The sequence below is a fragment of the Sinohyriopsis cumingii genome, chromosome 2 (assembly GCF_028554795.1).
Source record: "Sinohyriopsis cumingii isolate HCF-2022 chromosome 2, ASM2855479v2, whole genome shotgun sequence".
Taxonomy (NCBI): Eukaryota; Metazoa; Mollusca; class Bivalvia; order Unionida; family Unionidae; genus Sinohyriopsis; species Sinohyriopsis cumingii.
The window spans coordinates 60,959,199-60,973,533 of record NC_142962.1 but is presented as its reverse complement, the minus strand read 5'-3'; the positions used below and the strand labels follow the sequence as shown (position 1 = coordinate 60,973,533).

At 34.0% G+C, this 14,335-nt stretch overlaps 1 protein-coding gene across 1 annotated transcript in view; it reads right to left on the bottom strand.

Moving 5' to 3' along the window:
* Positions 1-12,559, bottom strand: part of LOC149805006 (glycoprotein-N-acetylgalactosamine 3-beta-galactosyltransferase 1-like) — a 53,511-nt gene extending 40,952 nt beyond the window's left edge. The window contains exon 1 of the mRNA XM_089946453.1: positions 12,383-12,559. Coding sequence (XP_089802579.1) covers positions 12,383-12,473 — 91 coding nt within the window. The 5' untranslated portion in view covers positions 12,474-12,559. The remainder of the gene's footprint in view (positions 1-12,382) is intronic.
* Positions 12,560-14,335: the final 1,776 nt, after the last annotated feature.

The following is a 14,335-nucleotide window of genomic DNA, read 5'->3' as shown; positions in this document are numbered from 1 at the left end:
TAACCAAGTTAATCATTTTAGATTCAACCCTGTCATACAATACTACCCAGTGAAAGATTTTCACATTTGTTACGAAAACGTCGAAACAAATACAAATAATAGTGGTTATTGGGCATCGTAATGCATTTTCGCATAAATTCCTGACAAATATATGACAGCTTTTCATCGTTCTTCTTTATACGAATGACATTTGACCATTCCGGAGGAATAGATAGGCAAATTCATTGATATAAACGATATAATATTTCTTCAGCCGTATATATCAAGACAGCAATCAATCGCTGCACCCCTTCCTTGTCTATCAATGTGCCTAGTATATCAATATATATTAATATATCTAACAATACATACAAATATTTGATTATATATATATATATATATATATATATATATATATATATATATATATATATATATATATATATATATATTGATTATATATATATATATATATATATATATATATAAACACACACAACTGAGTTCTAAATCGATCCTGCCGCAAAGACAAAGCAAGACGAAAAAGTGAGATAATTATTTAGACGAAAGACATACAATTGTTATCAATGCTCTATAACCTCTAAAAGTGTATCTTTGTCAACGAAGCATGATTCGAAGACGCTTCAGAAATTTAAAAAATAATAAAAATGTATATGTGCATTTTTTTCCAGAATGATTAAAAATACTCAAAAATTATAATGAATTGCTCAAATTGTGTTACGTATCACGAATATGATTCGTGCTTTAGAAAATTACGAAGAGAGGAGGCAATTGTAATGGCATGCAAGAAAGCTGTAACTGAGGTTAATTTGCATGAAATGTGTGAAAAGAAGAAATTTAGTTTATTTGCTGCATAATTTGTTTTGGTTGCATGGTTTGTTTTGAAGGGTATTTGTGAACACATTGTTTTGCGTATGAAGTGATGGCGCTGTTTGGTAGATGGCGCTGTTTGTGTATGAAGTGATGGCGCTGTTTGGTAGATAACAGAAAAGTCGTATCACATACGAAAACGCTTATAATCGCATATAGAAAAGTATGACGGAAAGAGAAATAAAAGGAAAAGTGTAATTACAGAAGAGGTAGATATCACCTACGTTGCATCGTATGTGTATACATATTCCATGAGGAATACAATGTTGAAATGAAGCTAAATGGAAGAACTTAACACGTGCACATAAACATATACAATAATGGAGGCGAAGATGAAATATATGTATGTCTATTAAGTATGACAAATATAAGAGATAAGAGTAGGGCATGTTAGTCCTGTCAATGGATTTCACAATTTTAACATATTTCAATACACTATGAATTAAGGTTGTTACATGTTTAAAATTAAACCGCATCAACTAAATAGAAACACTCAGATGTTCGCACTATCCTATCATTAATGAAAATATTTCAGTAGCAATAATGCCAGAGACACATTTAAGATGCTCTAAGATATCAATTGCCCAGCCCTGACACATATGCAAGTATCTAAACGCATGAAGAAACTGATATTTGATATGAATAACTTTCTCGTTTTGTCACTTTAACTTCATGTCTCTACACTTTAATGACGGCTTCCATAATTCGATTTTTCATTTAAGGCAATTGATATCGTTAATTCGGAAATGGAACGTATGCTTAAGTTGTTGAAGTGGGCCAGTACATTTCGTGGACCAAGAACCCGGGAAGATCCCTTAAAGAATCACCGACTCCCGAAATGTGACTGTCAAGCTTTCTCACATACCAATGTTGGAAGAACGAAGACTCGAACCCACGCAGAGGTCAGATGTCAATAATCTCTAGAGGTGAGCGCCTTAGGCTAATCAAACACCGGGGTTCTTTGCTAAAAGAAATATATTGGATACGCCGTCTGCGCATCCAATAGGTTGAAATTTTAAAATTATATATGAATACGATTGATAAATATATTATATTTGGTCAAATCTATTGTTATTGTTATTGGTGTGGGTTAAAACCACATTGTACTATTTTTTCAAAACTGGAATGAATCGCTTTAAAGTATTTTGTTTTAATATATATATATATATATATATATATATATATATATATATAGAGAGAGAGAGAGAGAGAGAGAGAGAGAGAGAGAGAGAGAGAGAGAGAGACAGACAGACAGACAGACAGACAGACACAGAGACACAGAAAGAGAGAAGAAGAGAGACAGAGAGAGTCGTTCTATTTATGCAACCGTCTATTGAAGTATCCTTCCTTCTATCAATTCATCTGTCTCACAGTAATTTTACATTATTATAATATTTTCAATTGCCAGTCAGCACATATGCTGGTGATTATCGATTTAACCGTGGCTATCAGATGCATTACAAACTGTAACACCTGTATGTTTAGTGTAGCCGTATAATGGTATAATGTCACGATATTCAAACAGATACAGACAGATTGACAGAATAGAAGAATACAGAAAGTACTATATCTGTATCCTACATGATGATGTGTGATAATACGAATCGCATTTTAAAATTATAGAGAAAGAATATTATCATGGCAGTTGAACAATGTTTAATATATACTCTACTGAGAATCGAACCCGGGTTAGCGCGACACTGTATCCATCGCCTTGCGCGCACGTACCAAACCTAGTAAACTACTATCTAAGCAAACATCCCCCAAAATGGTGGAACAAAGTCTCTAATATGGGCGTTCGTGCGTAGCAGACATAATCGCAAATCGACCACTAATTAACTTTTGTCTAAGAACACTGTCATGGTTCTACGATAGAAATCAAGGCATCTGGAGATTATTATAGAGAGATACTGATATTCCCCAAATACAAAAAGATCCCTGGATTCTACAGCAGGATGAGTGATAGTACGAAATGAATTTTTAAATATGGATACGGAATAGTATGTATTATGCTAGAAGCTCGCACAATCTTATTAGGCGTCTTAATTTTGATACATGGCAGATAGTATTGATTTGAATATCATGACATTATATGGCTACACTAAAGAGACTAATTATCTACAGGTGTTACTGTTTGCACTGCATCTGGATGCCGCGGTTATATTGATAATCATCAACGTAGCTGTTGACTCTGGCGATTGAAAATATAAAAATGTAAAATTAATTTGAGACAGATGGATTGGTAGATGAAAGGATACTTTAATGGACGGATGCATAACTGGAAAGACTGATGGATGGATGACGTATGCATGAATGGCTTGTGTGCATGCATGAATGTATGCATTTAGGAATGTGTACATGAAGTTTGTGTATATTATGTTATGTATGTATGTATGTATGTATGTATGTATGTATGTATGTATGTATGTATGTCCACAAATTACCACCATATCTTCAGGGCACGACAGATTACCTCGTAAAAAGCAAAGCTAGCTAACCGTTACTGCCAGATACGTTGCTTGTTTCCTTAGACGTCACATCTTTGTATACTAACATCCCGCACAACGAAGGGACACAGGCGTGTAGAGAAGCATGGGAAACAAGACCTGATGACAATCTACCTTCACGCTTCCTAGTCCAGTTCCTGGAGCTTGTCCTAAAACTCAGTAACTTTGAATTTACTGAAGAAAACTACCTCCAAATTGACGGAACCACAATGGATACACAAATGGCCCCTTCGTATGCTAATATTTTTATAGGAAAACTGGAGGGTCAACTTTTAGCATCGGTTGAACTTACACCATACCAGTGGGTACGTTTTATCGATGATATATAAATGAAGAGGCAACATGGAAGAGAAAGTCTGGATGATTTCATATCAAAGGCAAACAACTTTCATCCCTCAATAAAATTCACGGCAGAAGTCTCCAACTCAAACCACGTCTTCCTAGACACAACAACCAGCCTGGTAGAAAACAAACTCCATACAGCCATACAGACATCTACTCGAAACCAACCGACAAACACCAGTATCTTCTACCAAGTAGCTGTCATCGAAAACACTGCATTAGGAACATCCCATATAGCCAGGCACTGAGGATAAGCATAATTTGCTCCGACGATGAAACATTCCTAAAAAGGTCTGAAGAGCTATCTAAACACTGAATTTACCGAGGCTACGACAAAGACCTGATTACGGAGGCAACCCAAAGGGCTAAACAAACAAACCGCGATGACCTACTAAAATATGGTGGAAAGAAGGAAAAGGCTGAGGGGATACTATTTATCCTGACCTACCATCCAGACAACCCCAAAGTAGGTAAAATCATCGGGAAACACTGAACCATCGTGGAATCGTCGGACGCACTAAAGTTAATCCTCCCTAACAAACATGTAGTAGCTTACTGGAGACCGAAAAACCTCAAGGACATCATAGTCAGGGCGAAGCTAATGCAAGTCACTAATCAAGACTACCATAGTCAATCTGGCCCCTGTGGCGATAAAATCTGCAAATCCTGTCAACATATGATAGAGACCAGGACATTTTCTAGCACAGTGACTAGAGAAAAACTAAACATACATGGTCCAAACAAAGCGTGCAAAACAGAGAATGTCATTTATCTCATCACATGTAAGATCTGTAGCCTTCAGTATGTCAGAGAAACTGAAAAGCTACACAAAAGGATCAACCTCCATAGATCTGATTGGATGACAAAGAAGCTATACAGAATCCCGGTCGCAGAACATTTCTCCTCCCCATACTACACTTTCACTGATATAACACTTACTGCAATTGCTCACATTCCCAACAGGAGTTCCGAAACCAGGAAAGAAAAGAAATCCTACTGGATACGCCGCCTTAGAACATTGAAGCCAAACGGTTTAAACCATGAAGACTAGAGGAGGACAGACATGCGCAGATGAAGTTGTCTTTTGCAGCCGACACATTTTTTAAAAAAAAATATTTCTCTAAAATTTCCTTAATAGCCTATGACTACGGTAACAGTGAAATATCCGGGATATAATTTGCGCTTACATAAATTTACATAAAACAACAGATGCTCATAAATTTCTAGGTCAATAAAAATATTTTCCAGTATCAGCAACAAGTTGAAATAAACTAGTTGAAATATAATAAAGTTAAAAGGTTTCATTCCTGTAGAAAAAGCATTGTAAAGTTTCGCAAACATAACCATTTTCTGTTTTATTTGTTTGTCTTGTCTATGTTTTGTATTTGCCTTTGGAAAAAAAAAATTTCATTAAAGAGTCGAAAGCGCTCAGGCTAGTTAGATACTAGTTTCGCACTGTTCGTTGTTAGTTTATTATTGCATTTATCTTAATCAGCCCTTGACAGACGTGATCCCTTGCTGGATCTAGTGCACTTGAAAGGATTGTTATTCGTCATATGATTATATATATATATATATATATATATATATATATATATATATATATATATATATATATATATATATATATATATATATATATATATATATTACTCATTCAAATACATGGATAGATTTTAACGGTTTAAGTAAATATCTATATCATCGATAGGTCAAGTTTGACCCGTCACTCATTAGCCGGAAAATATATATAAGCGATTATCATTATATTCATGAGATAATAGAATATTTTGTACTAAAAGATTGTTTTATGATGTTTTATATATATATATATATATATATATATATATATATATATATATATATATATATATATATATATATATATATATATATATAATATGCTTATTTCTTTCTCCGTTATCTTTACATTGTCAGAATCGTGCAATATTACACGATACTGAACTCGCGTGCAAATACATATATTTCATTCACGTGCATAAAGGAACTACTTTCTGTTGTAGACAAACAATGGACGCAGACGCCAGCACGTTTGCTTTGTAAACAAATCATGTACACTCACGTAGTAGGCTGTTTACGTTGTGGTTGTTTAAATTTGTTTCTAAATGAAGTAAAGCAGATGTTTCGTGGACTGACACATACCAGCTGCTTTGGCACATTCCGCGTTAACTTTCTGATACAATGTTTCGGATTTAGGCTAACTATACAAAATACGCAAGAAAGGGTCCTTACCAATAACATACAAGTGACAAGGCATACAATGTCTTCTTTAGCTGGTGATAAGAATGGCAAAATATATACTTACAGTTTTACATCCTGAATTTCCTCAAAATGTACTTTCTGAGTTCTGCAAATCCGAATTACATGAGCCATGTCATAGGTTCTCAATCGTGATTACGCATTTCGAAATCGTACTGTAATTTCGAATATAAGTGCAATTACATACTCATTACTGCACTCAAAATGAAATAAGCATTAAATTCCATTGCATCTGTTTGATAATTGCAATTGAAAGACTTCATATTTTCCCACATTATGATTTCAAACAGAAATGACAGAAACAGAAACACATTTGCAGATGTCAGCACACTTCTCCCTCGCTTCTTCACTCCGATACATTTCATGTGAAATTGTCACATATAAATCCAGTCCATAATCACAAAATTTCGTAGAATCGAAAAAAAATACCAAAATCTATTCATTCCAGATCAAATGGAAAAGTTGTTGAAATGCGCATTCATTCACAATATGACTCCAAATTTCAATTTTAACTAGACACGCCATTTTCTTTCGAAAGTTATGCCGAGCGCGCGACTATGTTAAAATTTATCTAGGCGGAGTTATGTGCGCAGTAATAATGTTGTTGTTGTGTAATGATGAGTCTGCGCTTGTGTATTTAGTTTGGAATACAGCATACATTCAGTTACTTTGTTTGTTGTTGTGTATTTTGTTAATATAATTAAGCATATATAATTAGGTAGAATAAAAAAAATGAACATGTAATAAAAAGGTTACTGCATTTGTATGGGAAAATATTAACTCGTTTTGTCGGATGGATATACTGCACTCCCAAAGTATATATATATATATATATATATATATATATATATATATATATATATATATATATATATATATATATATATATATATATATATATATATATATATATATATATATATATATATATATACATATATATATGTATGTATGTGTGTATGTATGTATGTATGTATATATATATATATATATATATATATATATATATATATATATATATATATATATATATATATATATATATATATATATATGTAAATATATATATATATATATATATATATATATATATATATATATATATATATATATATATATATATATATATATATATATAGAGAGAGAGAGAGAGAGAGAGAGAAAGAGAGGAGCTTTAGAAGAGAAATCAACTACTCAGTGGTCAGATTGCTGATGATTTTTCAAATTCCGTATTAGATATGCAACGAAATTAATTTTTTAAACATAGTTACGGAGTGAATGTTTATTTCAGAGGGTTTTTTTTTAGCATATCTGTGCTATGAGATGTCTTTGGAACCTTCACTATGGTAATTCACGAAGATGTCTCCAATATTATTAGCTTGCATCCATATTGTTTATGAACTCAAATATTCAAACACGATTTATAGTTCACTACTAGCATAGACTGTATTTTCGCCTTATTGGTTCTTAAGTGTTAAAATAGTTGGAAAATTTAAAAATATTATTATTATATCTTCTTAATGGCGAGCCATATATATATCATAAATCCTTCGTCGACGGCAATGGTACCATTATATTAAGGTTATGTGTATAAGCTTTTGAAAGTCTCAGATTTCTACGTTCAAGTGTGAAATCGCGGCGATATAGCTATATGTAAATATATTTGATAATAGTTGCTATAATAAACTGAATCTTTCGGATAATATTACAATAGTAGAACTCTGATGCGGTAGGTCGTGGGTTCGATCCCCGGCCAAGTCATACCAAAGATGGTACTAACGGCTGCCTCGCTTGGCGCTCAGCATTAATAGGTTAGTGTTAAAACTAGTCGGCCTGGTGTCAGGATAATGTGACTGGGTGGGGCATCATGCTACATGTCTGCGGCATGATGCCCCAGCGCTGAATATCACTATAAAATTGTTCAAGCTACGTTAAAAATCCAAATCACACACACACACACACACACACACACACACACACACACACACTGAATACTGAAGTCTCAAATTTTATGTTATTAAAAAGTTTTCGAAAGTCGCAGGCAAAAGTAATGCACATCGTCTGAACTCAGAGAACCATTCTGGAGCAGCAGAGCTTTAAGTCAAGCTACAAAAGATTTAAAGTGTATGTGTAAAGTCTGTACCCAGTAGTCCTTGTGATAGCGGAAAAATGGCATTATTACCCATTTACAAACGTGACACCCTATCCGCGAAACCCTTGCGAACGTTCAGAAGAAATAATGCGACGTAATGGAAAGCTGTATTTGAAGCACAAGTGCTAAAAATTTAAATACAGCTCCTCATTTGATAACATCAATTGCACCCCGTGACAAGCCATTGTTTTGGAAGCCGCTCCAGTGACAAAATCTTCGAACCAAAAGTCAGCGACATATGCAGATATAAATATTTCACTCTTTATATATATGATAACTTTTCTTTATGGACACCACATACCGATACCAGGAAGGACTATATCTTCTTTGTGATTTTAAGTACAAGAATAAATGTTCAATGTGATCTTTAGTAAAAGATTAGATATACAATGTGATCGCTAGTACGAGGTTAGATATACAGTGTAATCACTAGTACGAGGTTAGATATACAATGTGATCACTAGTACGATTTGAGACGTACAGTGTGATCACTAGTACGAGTTTAGATGTACAGTGTGATCACTAGTATGAGGTTAGATGTACAGTGTGATCACTAGTACGAGGTTAGATGTACAATATGGTCACGAGTACGAGGTTAGCTGTACAGTGTGATCACTAGTACGAGGTTAGATGTACAGTGTGATAACTTGTACGAGATTAGATGTACAATGTGGTCACTAGTACGAGGTGAGATGTACGATGTGATCACTAGTACGAGGTTAGATAAATAATGTGATCACTGGTACGAGGTTAGATGTACAATGTGATCACTAGTACGAGCTTAGATCAAAGTGTGATCACTAGTACGAGGTTAGATATACAATGTGATCACTAGTACGAGATTAGACGTACAATGTGATCACTAGAACGAGGTTAGATGTACAGTGTGATCACTAGTACGAGGTTAGATATACAATGTGATCACTAGTACGAGATTAGACGTACAATGTGATCACTAGAACGAGGTTAGATGTACAGTGTGATCACTAGTACGAGGTTAGATATACAATGTGATCACTAGTACGAGGTTATATGTACAGTGTGATCACTAGTACGAGATTAGATGCACAATATTGTCAGTAGTACGAGGTTAGATATACAATGTGATCACTAGTACGAGATTAGAGGTACATTGTGATCACTAGTACGAGGTTAGATGTACAATGTGATCACTAGTACGAAGTTAGATGTACAGTGTGATCACTATAACGAGGTTAGATTACAATGTGATCACTAGTACGAGGTTAGATGTACAGTGTGATCACTAGCAAGAGGTTGGATATACAATGTGATCACTAGTACGAGGTTAAATGTACAGTGTGCTCACTAGTACGAGATTAGATGTACAATATGGTCACTAGTATGACGCTAGATGTACACTGTGATCACTAGTACGAGATTAAAGGTGCAAACACCATAAATATTGTAATTTTATATATATAAAAATACTACGTAGTAGAACATGCGAAGTTCGCTCATAACTGTTGGTGCACAGGAGAAACAATAAAGAGGCAGAAAGAATGTATATATGGTATTTAGTAGAATGTACATGGTATTTAGTAGAATGTACGATGAGTACCGTGTTTTAGAGCTCTGCGTCTCGCTTTATTTTCTTCTATTTTAGCAACGGGAAGGCCAGAAATATAGTAAAGAATAAATAAATTTGATTTCGTACAGGGTTCAGGGAAAAGAGTCTCTGAAAGTTGTTGACAGAATGCTTTATAATGGATAGGTCAAATCTTGATATGTCATTATGAAAGCAATGACACTGAAAACAAAGTACAAACGTCAGCAAAACTAATTTCACGTTATTAGCAATAAGCAAATAAATTCACTCAGCATGTTGATACCATACGGGCTGGAATCTCTATAATGAAGCAAATATACTTTTGCATCGGTACTATCTGATCTAGATTTCGTTTCTTGAAATCATTTAAAGGTAAATCGTATGCAACGAGTTATTGCAAACTACAATCGCATGTGATCGATACATCTGTCATAAGGTAACTCAGTTCCAAATAAATATTACAGATTACGTTCGTATGTGATTTGATGCTCTTGTAATTCATAACATTACAATTGCATAATCATAGGTTAGGAAAATCGTTGGCCTTATTAGTCAAGATTAATAAACTGGTGTGAATGGCGCGGCTAATAACTGAATACATTCATTAATATGATTTGATTGCCTTAACACAGGTAACATGTTATTTGGATGCATGTGCAAGTATACGTTGTGCAACATTCACTTAAAGAAATAGTTACCATAAACTTCCTTAAGTTTTGAAGTAGATGTACATTTGATATTATTTTAGATTGTGTGAACTGCTGCTTTTTATGTGCCATTTGTTCAAAACGGACAAAGCACGAGGGCAGGTTATAATTGCAATGTCCAAGAAGACAAACGCCTACAGCATTTAGTTCATGTAGAAGACAGTCTAGATTATTGTGACAGATAATGATGTTACTTGTGAAAAGTGTAGATTATGTTCCTTCATTGCAATCGCAAAGATAAAAAGTGGAATCACCGTTCAGTAATGGAGATGACCATTCTTGTGCACCTCCCAAGAACAAACAAGAAACAACCGTACACGCAATCGCTTATATATGGGTCTTCCCTTATCAAGTGTTCCCCGCCCTCCCATTCAACATGTTGTGTCTGAAAATAATCATTCAGGGTTGGCTGCCTCAGTGTGTCCTTCGTATGAAAACAAATAATGTGTTGAAAGTACCGATGGAAACCAATCAAACCAACAACAAACCAATCAAATGAAAAAGAATATCTTTAAAGATCAAGACGTAACACAAACGTTATTTACAGTACCTTCACGTGCCATGACGTAATATCTATATTATGACGTTGTCGTTGTTCTTTAGAAGAAAGATTCCCCTTGAGATTTTTAACAGCTCTTAAAACTAGAAAACAAATGTTGTATCATTAATTGAACATAATGCAGAGTTAGGATTTAGGAGCTTGGAATAGAGATAAGAGTTATATAGATTACTTTTTATTGTTATCGGGCTTGGAAAAGATTCATTTGATGGTATATGTGCCACATCAAATATACCCTAGTCACTAGCGTAAAAACCTGCCTTGGGAGTTTTCTAAAGCTGAAATCTTGGATGTAAAATAAGTGTTGTATTCTCTGTTCAGTGCTCGTATAAATGAGTCGAGTGTGTATGTGAAACATTTATAATGTCTTTCTTAACTTATTATTTCGTTGGCTTCCAGGATATCCAACAAGAGACCAGTCTAGTACATTTCTTCATCATGATACTATTCCACCACCTGTTACTTTCGTGACAGATAACTTTAGAATAGTTTGAAGTTCATCTTACAAGGTAGGTCTTACAAACACCGGCTGTTGACGAAACCAAATATACTTGTTACCACCACAATATGCAGTGTCAGTGTTATTTATCCATATCGTAGTGGCAACAAAAACAATGATGGAGCATCATGAGGGACAAAGGTGTAACTAATCACTAAGAAATTAAATCGTGGCTAACGGAGGAAGACCTGTGATAGTTGCAACAGAATCTCGAGATTCTATTGATTTATTAAACAGTCAAGACATGACCTAATTTATATTGATTATATCGAGCATTCGGCCACATTCTCCTTTGCTGTTTTCATTTTCAACGGCTTCATCATCGATCATCACAAATTTAATTTCTTTTGAGCGGGATTAATTGTTTCAAATTATCGTCGTTGCAGGCCAAATTTACTTTTGTTTCCAAAATGGGGTGCTTATCTCTTCTAAATTAGTTTGTTTACACATTTATGCAGTTTTCATTTGTTTTTTAAATTGAAACACACCAAAAGAGTCCCTTGTCCATTCGTCCTAAAGTTCATTATCTATTATTTTCTGTATTTACTAGAGGAACGGTGTGTATATGGGCGTGGATTATTCCTTCCCAACAATGAGTTAATTTAAGGCCGAAGTTACTGTGATGAAGCACCTATGTTGTTTTAAAATAATCACTAATTTCATTTCTTTTCTTAGCTTGATTTCTTTAGCTGGCATTTTGTAAAATATTGGAAATATTAAATGAAACTAATTTAATTTCTGCAAGTCTCGTTAGAGTCTATTCTTGGGCAACTTGGAAGTTCTACCGATGCCCTGCATATACATGTAATTATTACTTTCATCCAAAGAATGGCTTTAAGAAAAGGGAAGTTAGGTTCAGGCATTAAACAGACGTTATAATCATCTCGTATGATACTTACGTGACGATCCAAATAGTGAAACAAATAGGAAAACAAATCCAGTTATTAACAGAAAGAACAATCCTTGCCGCCATAGTTTAAAACCCAACATTATTATGATTTTTATCTGAAAGAAACTGTTACTTTTGATTCACTACTAGGTGCTAATGTCTCCAGGATGCAAAGGTCTGAGTGGTAAATTATATTGTCTGCCTCTCGAAAGCCCGCCTGCAGGAGTGGCTTCGAATTTACAATGTAATGCATATTACTGGTTGAGATAGAAGAGGCCTCGAATTGACAAATGGGTTGGAGATTATTGAATGCGATCAGAGGGTAGTATTACGATCCTCCAACTTAATTAAAATAAAAGAAATTAGATCTGACACTTCTGTTACATTTGTTTCCTTAAAATAATAACGAAAAATATAAAGAATATCAATTCGTCCGTTTCGGTGACGTTTTATTTAAATCAATAACAATATGCCTTTAACCATGGTATACACTGATACCCAGTGATACAATTCAAACATGTAATACAGATTTTTCTTTGAAGAACTACAAAGTTTCCAATCTGGGCTTAGCGCACTTTCACCTAAATGTATAACAGGCCCTATTCGTTCGCATTTATATGAATGACAGCTAATCAGTACAGATAGTAGACAGATAAATGGATATAGTATTCACACACACACACACACACACACACACCAAAGTCTTCTATTTATTATCCATGTATTACTCCTTGCATCCTCCTCCTTATCTATCAATACGTTCATACGTCCATCCATATATGCAACAATAGCTACAAACATTTGAGTAAAGAAACCTTGACTAATGATTAAATATTAAGTAACTATATATATTCCACTACACACACACACACACACACACACACACACACACTGTCTCAAGTTTTAGCTACACTGGAGAGGTGGCAGATGGAGTGATAAAAAGGTTCAGCCACGTCAGAATGTACAAAATAGGTTTTTCTATTTTGGTTTGTTTGGATTTTTCTATAAATGTGGGGCAGATATAGTCATCTTAATCATGTAGTAGGTTATTATTTTCTAGTTTGAAACAATGATACTATGTTATGATATGTAACATTTTAAATAATATCACTGAATGTTTTACATCTACCAAATCTCACAATCAACCCTTGTAGATAATGTCTGCGTACTTCAATGCATTATGCAAAGTATTTCATTTTTTTTATTATTTTTGTTTCATCCATCTCGATAACTAACATAAACACTTCCATATGTTGACGGGCGTTTATCTGATAAGATTCATTATTTAAGTCATATCCTTTTAAACAACTGTAAGGACCGGCGAACGACAAAAGGATTAAATATCGTAACTGCGTCTGAGAGGAGTATCTTTTTTAAAAACTCGTGAGATGATAGTGTTGTGTTGATGATGTCAGTGATAATGTTGACGTTGAATATGTAATTAAATTATCATTAGGTAGAATACATACTAAATTACTGCCTACATAAATACTATGATGAATATATATTAATTTACTGGGTACATAGACACCATTATTAATATGCTAAATGACTGCCTACATGGACACCATTATAAATGTATATTAAATTACCAAGCACATGCAAATCATTATGAATGGATACAAAATTACTACCTAAATAGACTGCCTACATAGACAACATTAAGCCTACATAGGCACCATTATGAATGGATACTAAATTAATACCTACATGGACACCATTATGAATGGATACTAAATTAATACCTACATGGACACCATTATGAATGGATACTAAATTACTACCTAAATAGACTGCCTACATAGACAACATTAAGCCTACATAGGCACCATTATGAATGTATACTAAATTACTAACTACATGGACACCATTGTGAATGCATACTAAACTAAGAAATACATAGACAAGATTAGGAATGTATATTAAATTACCTCCTACATAGACACCATTAAAACTGTATACT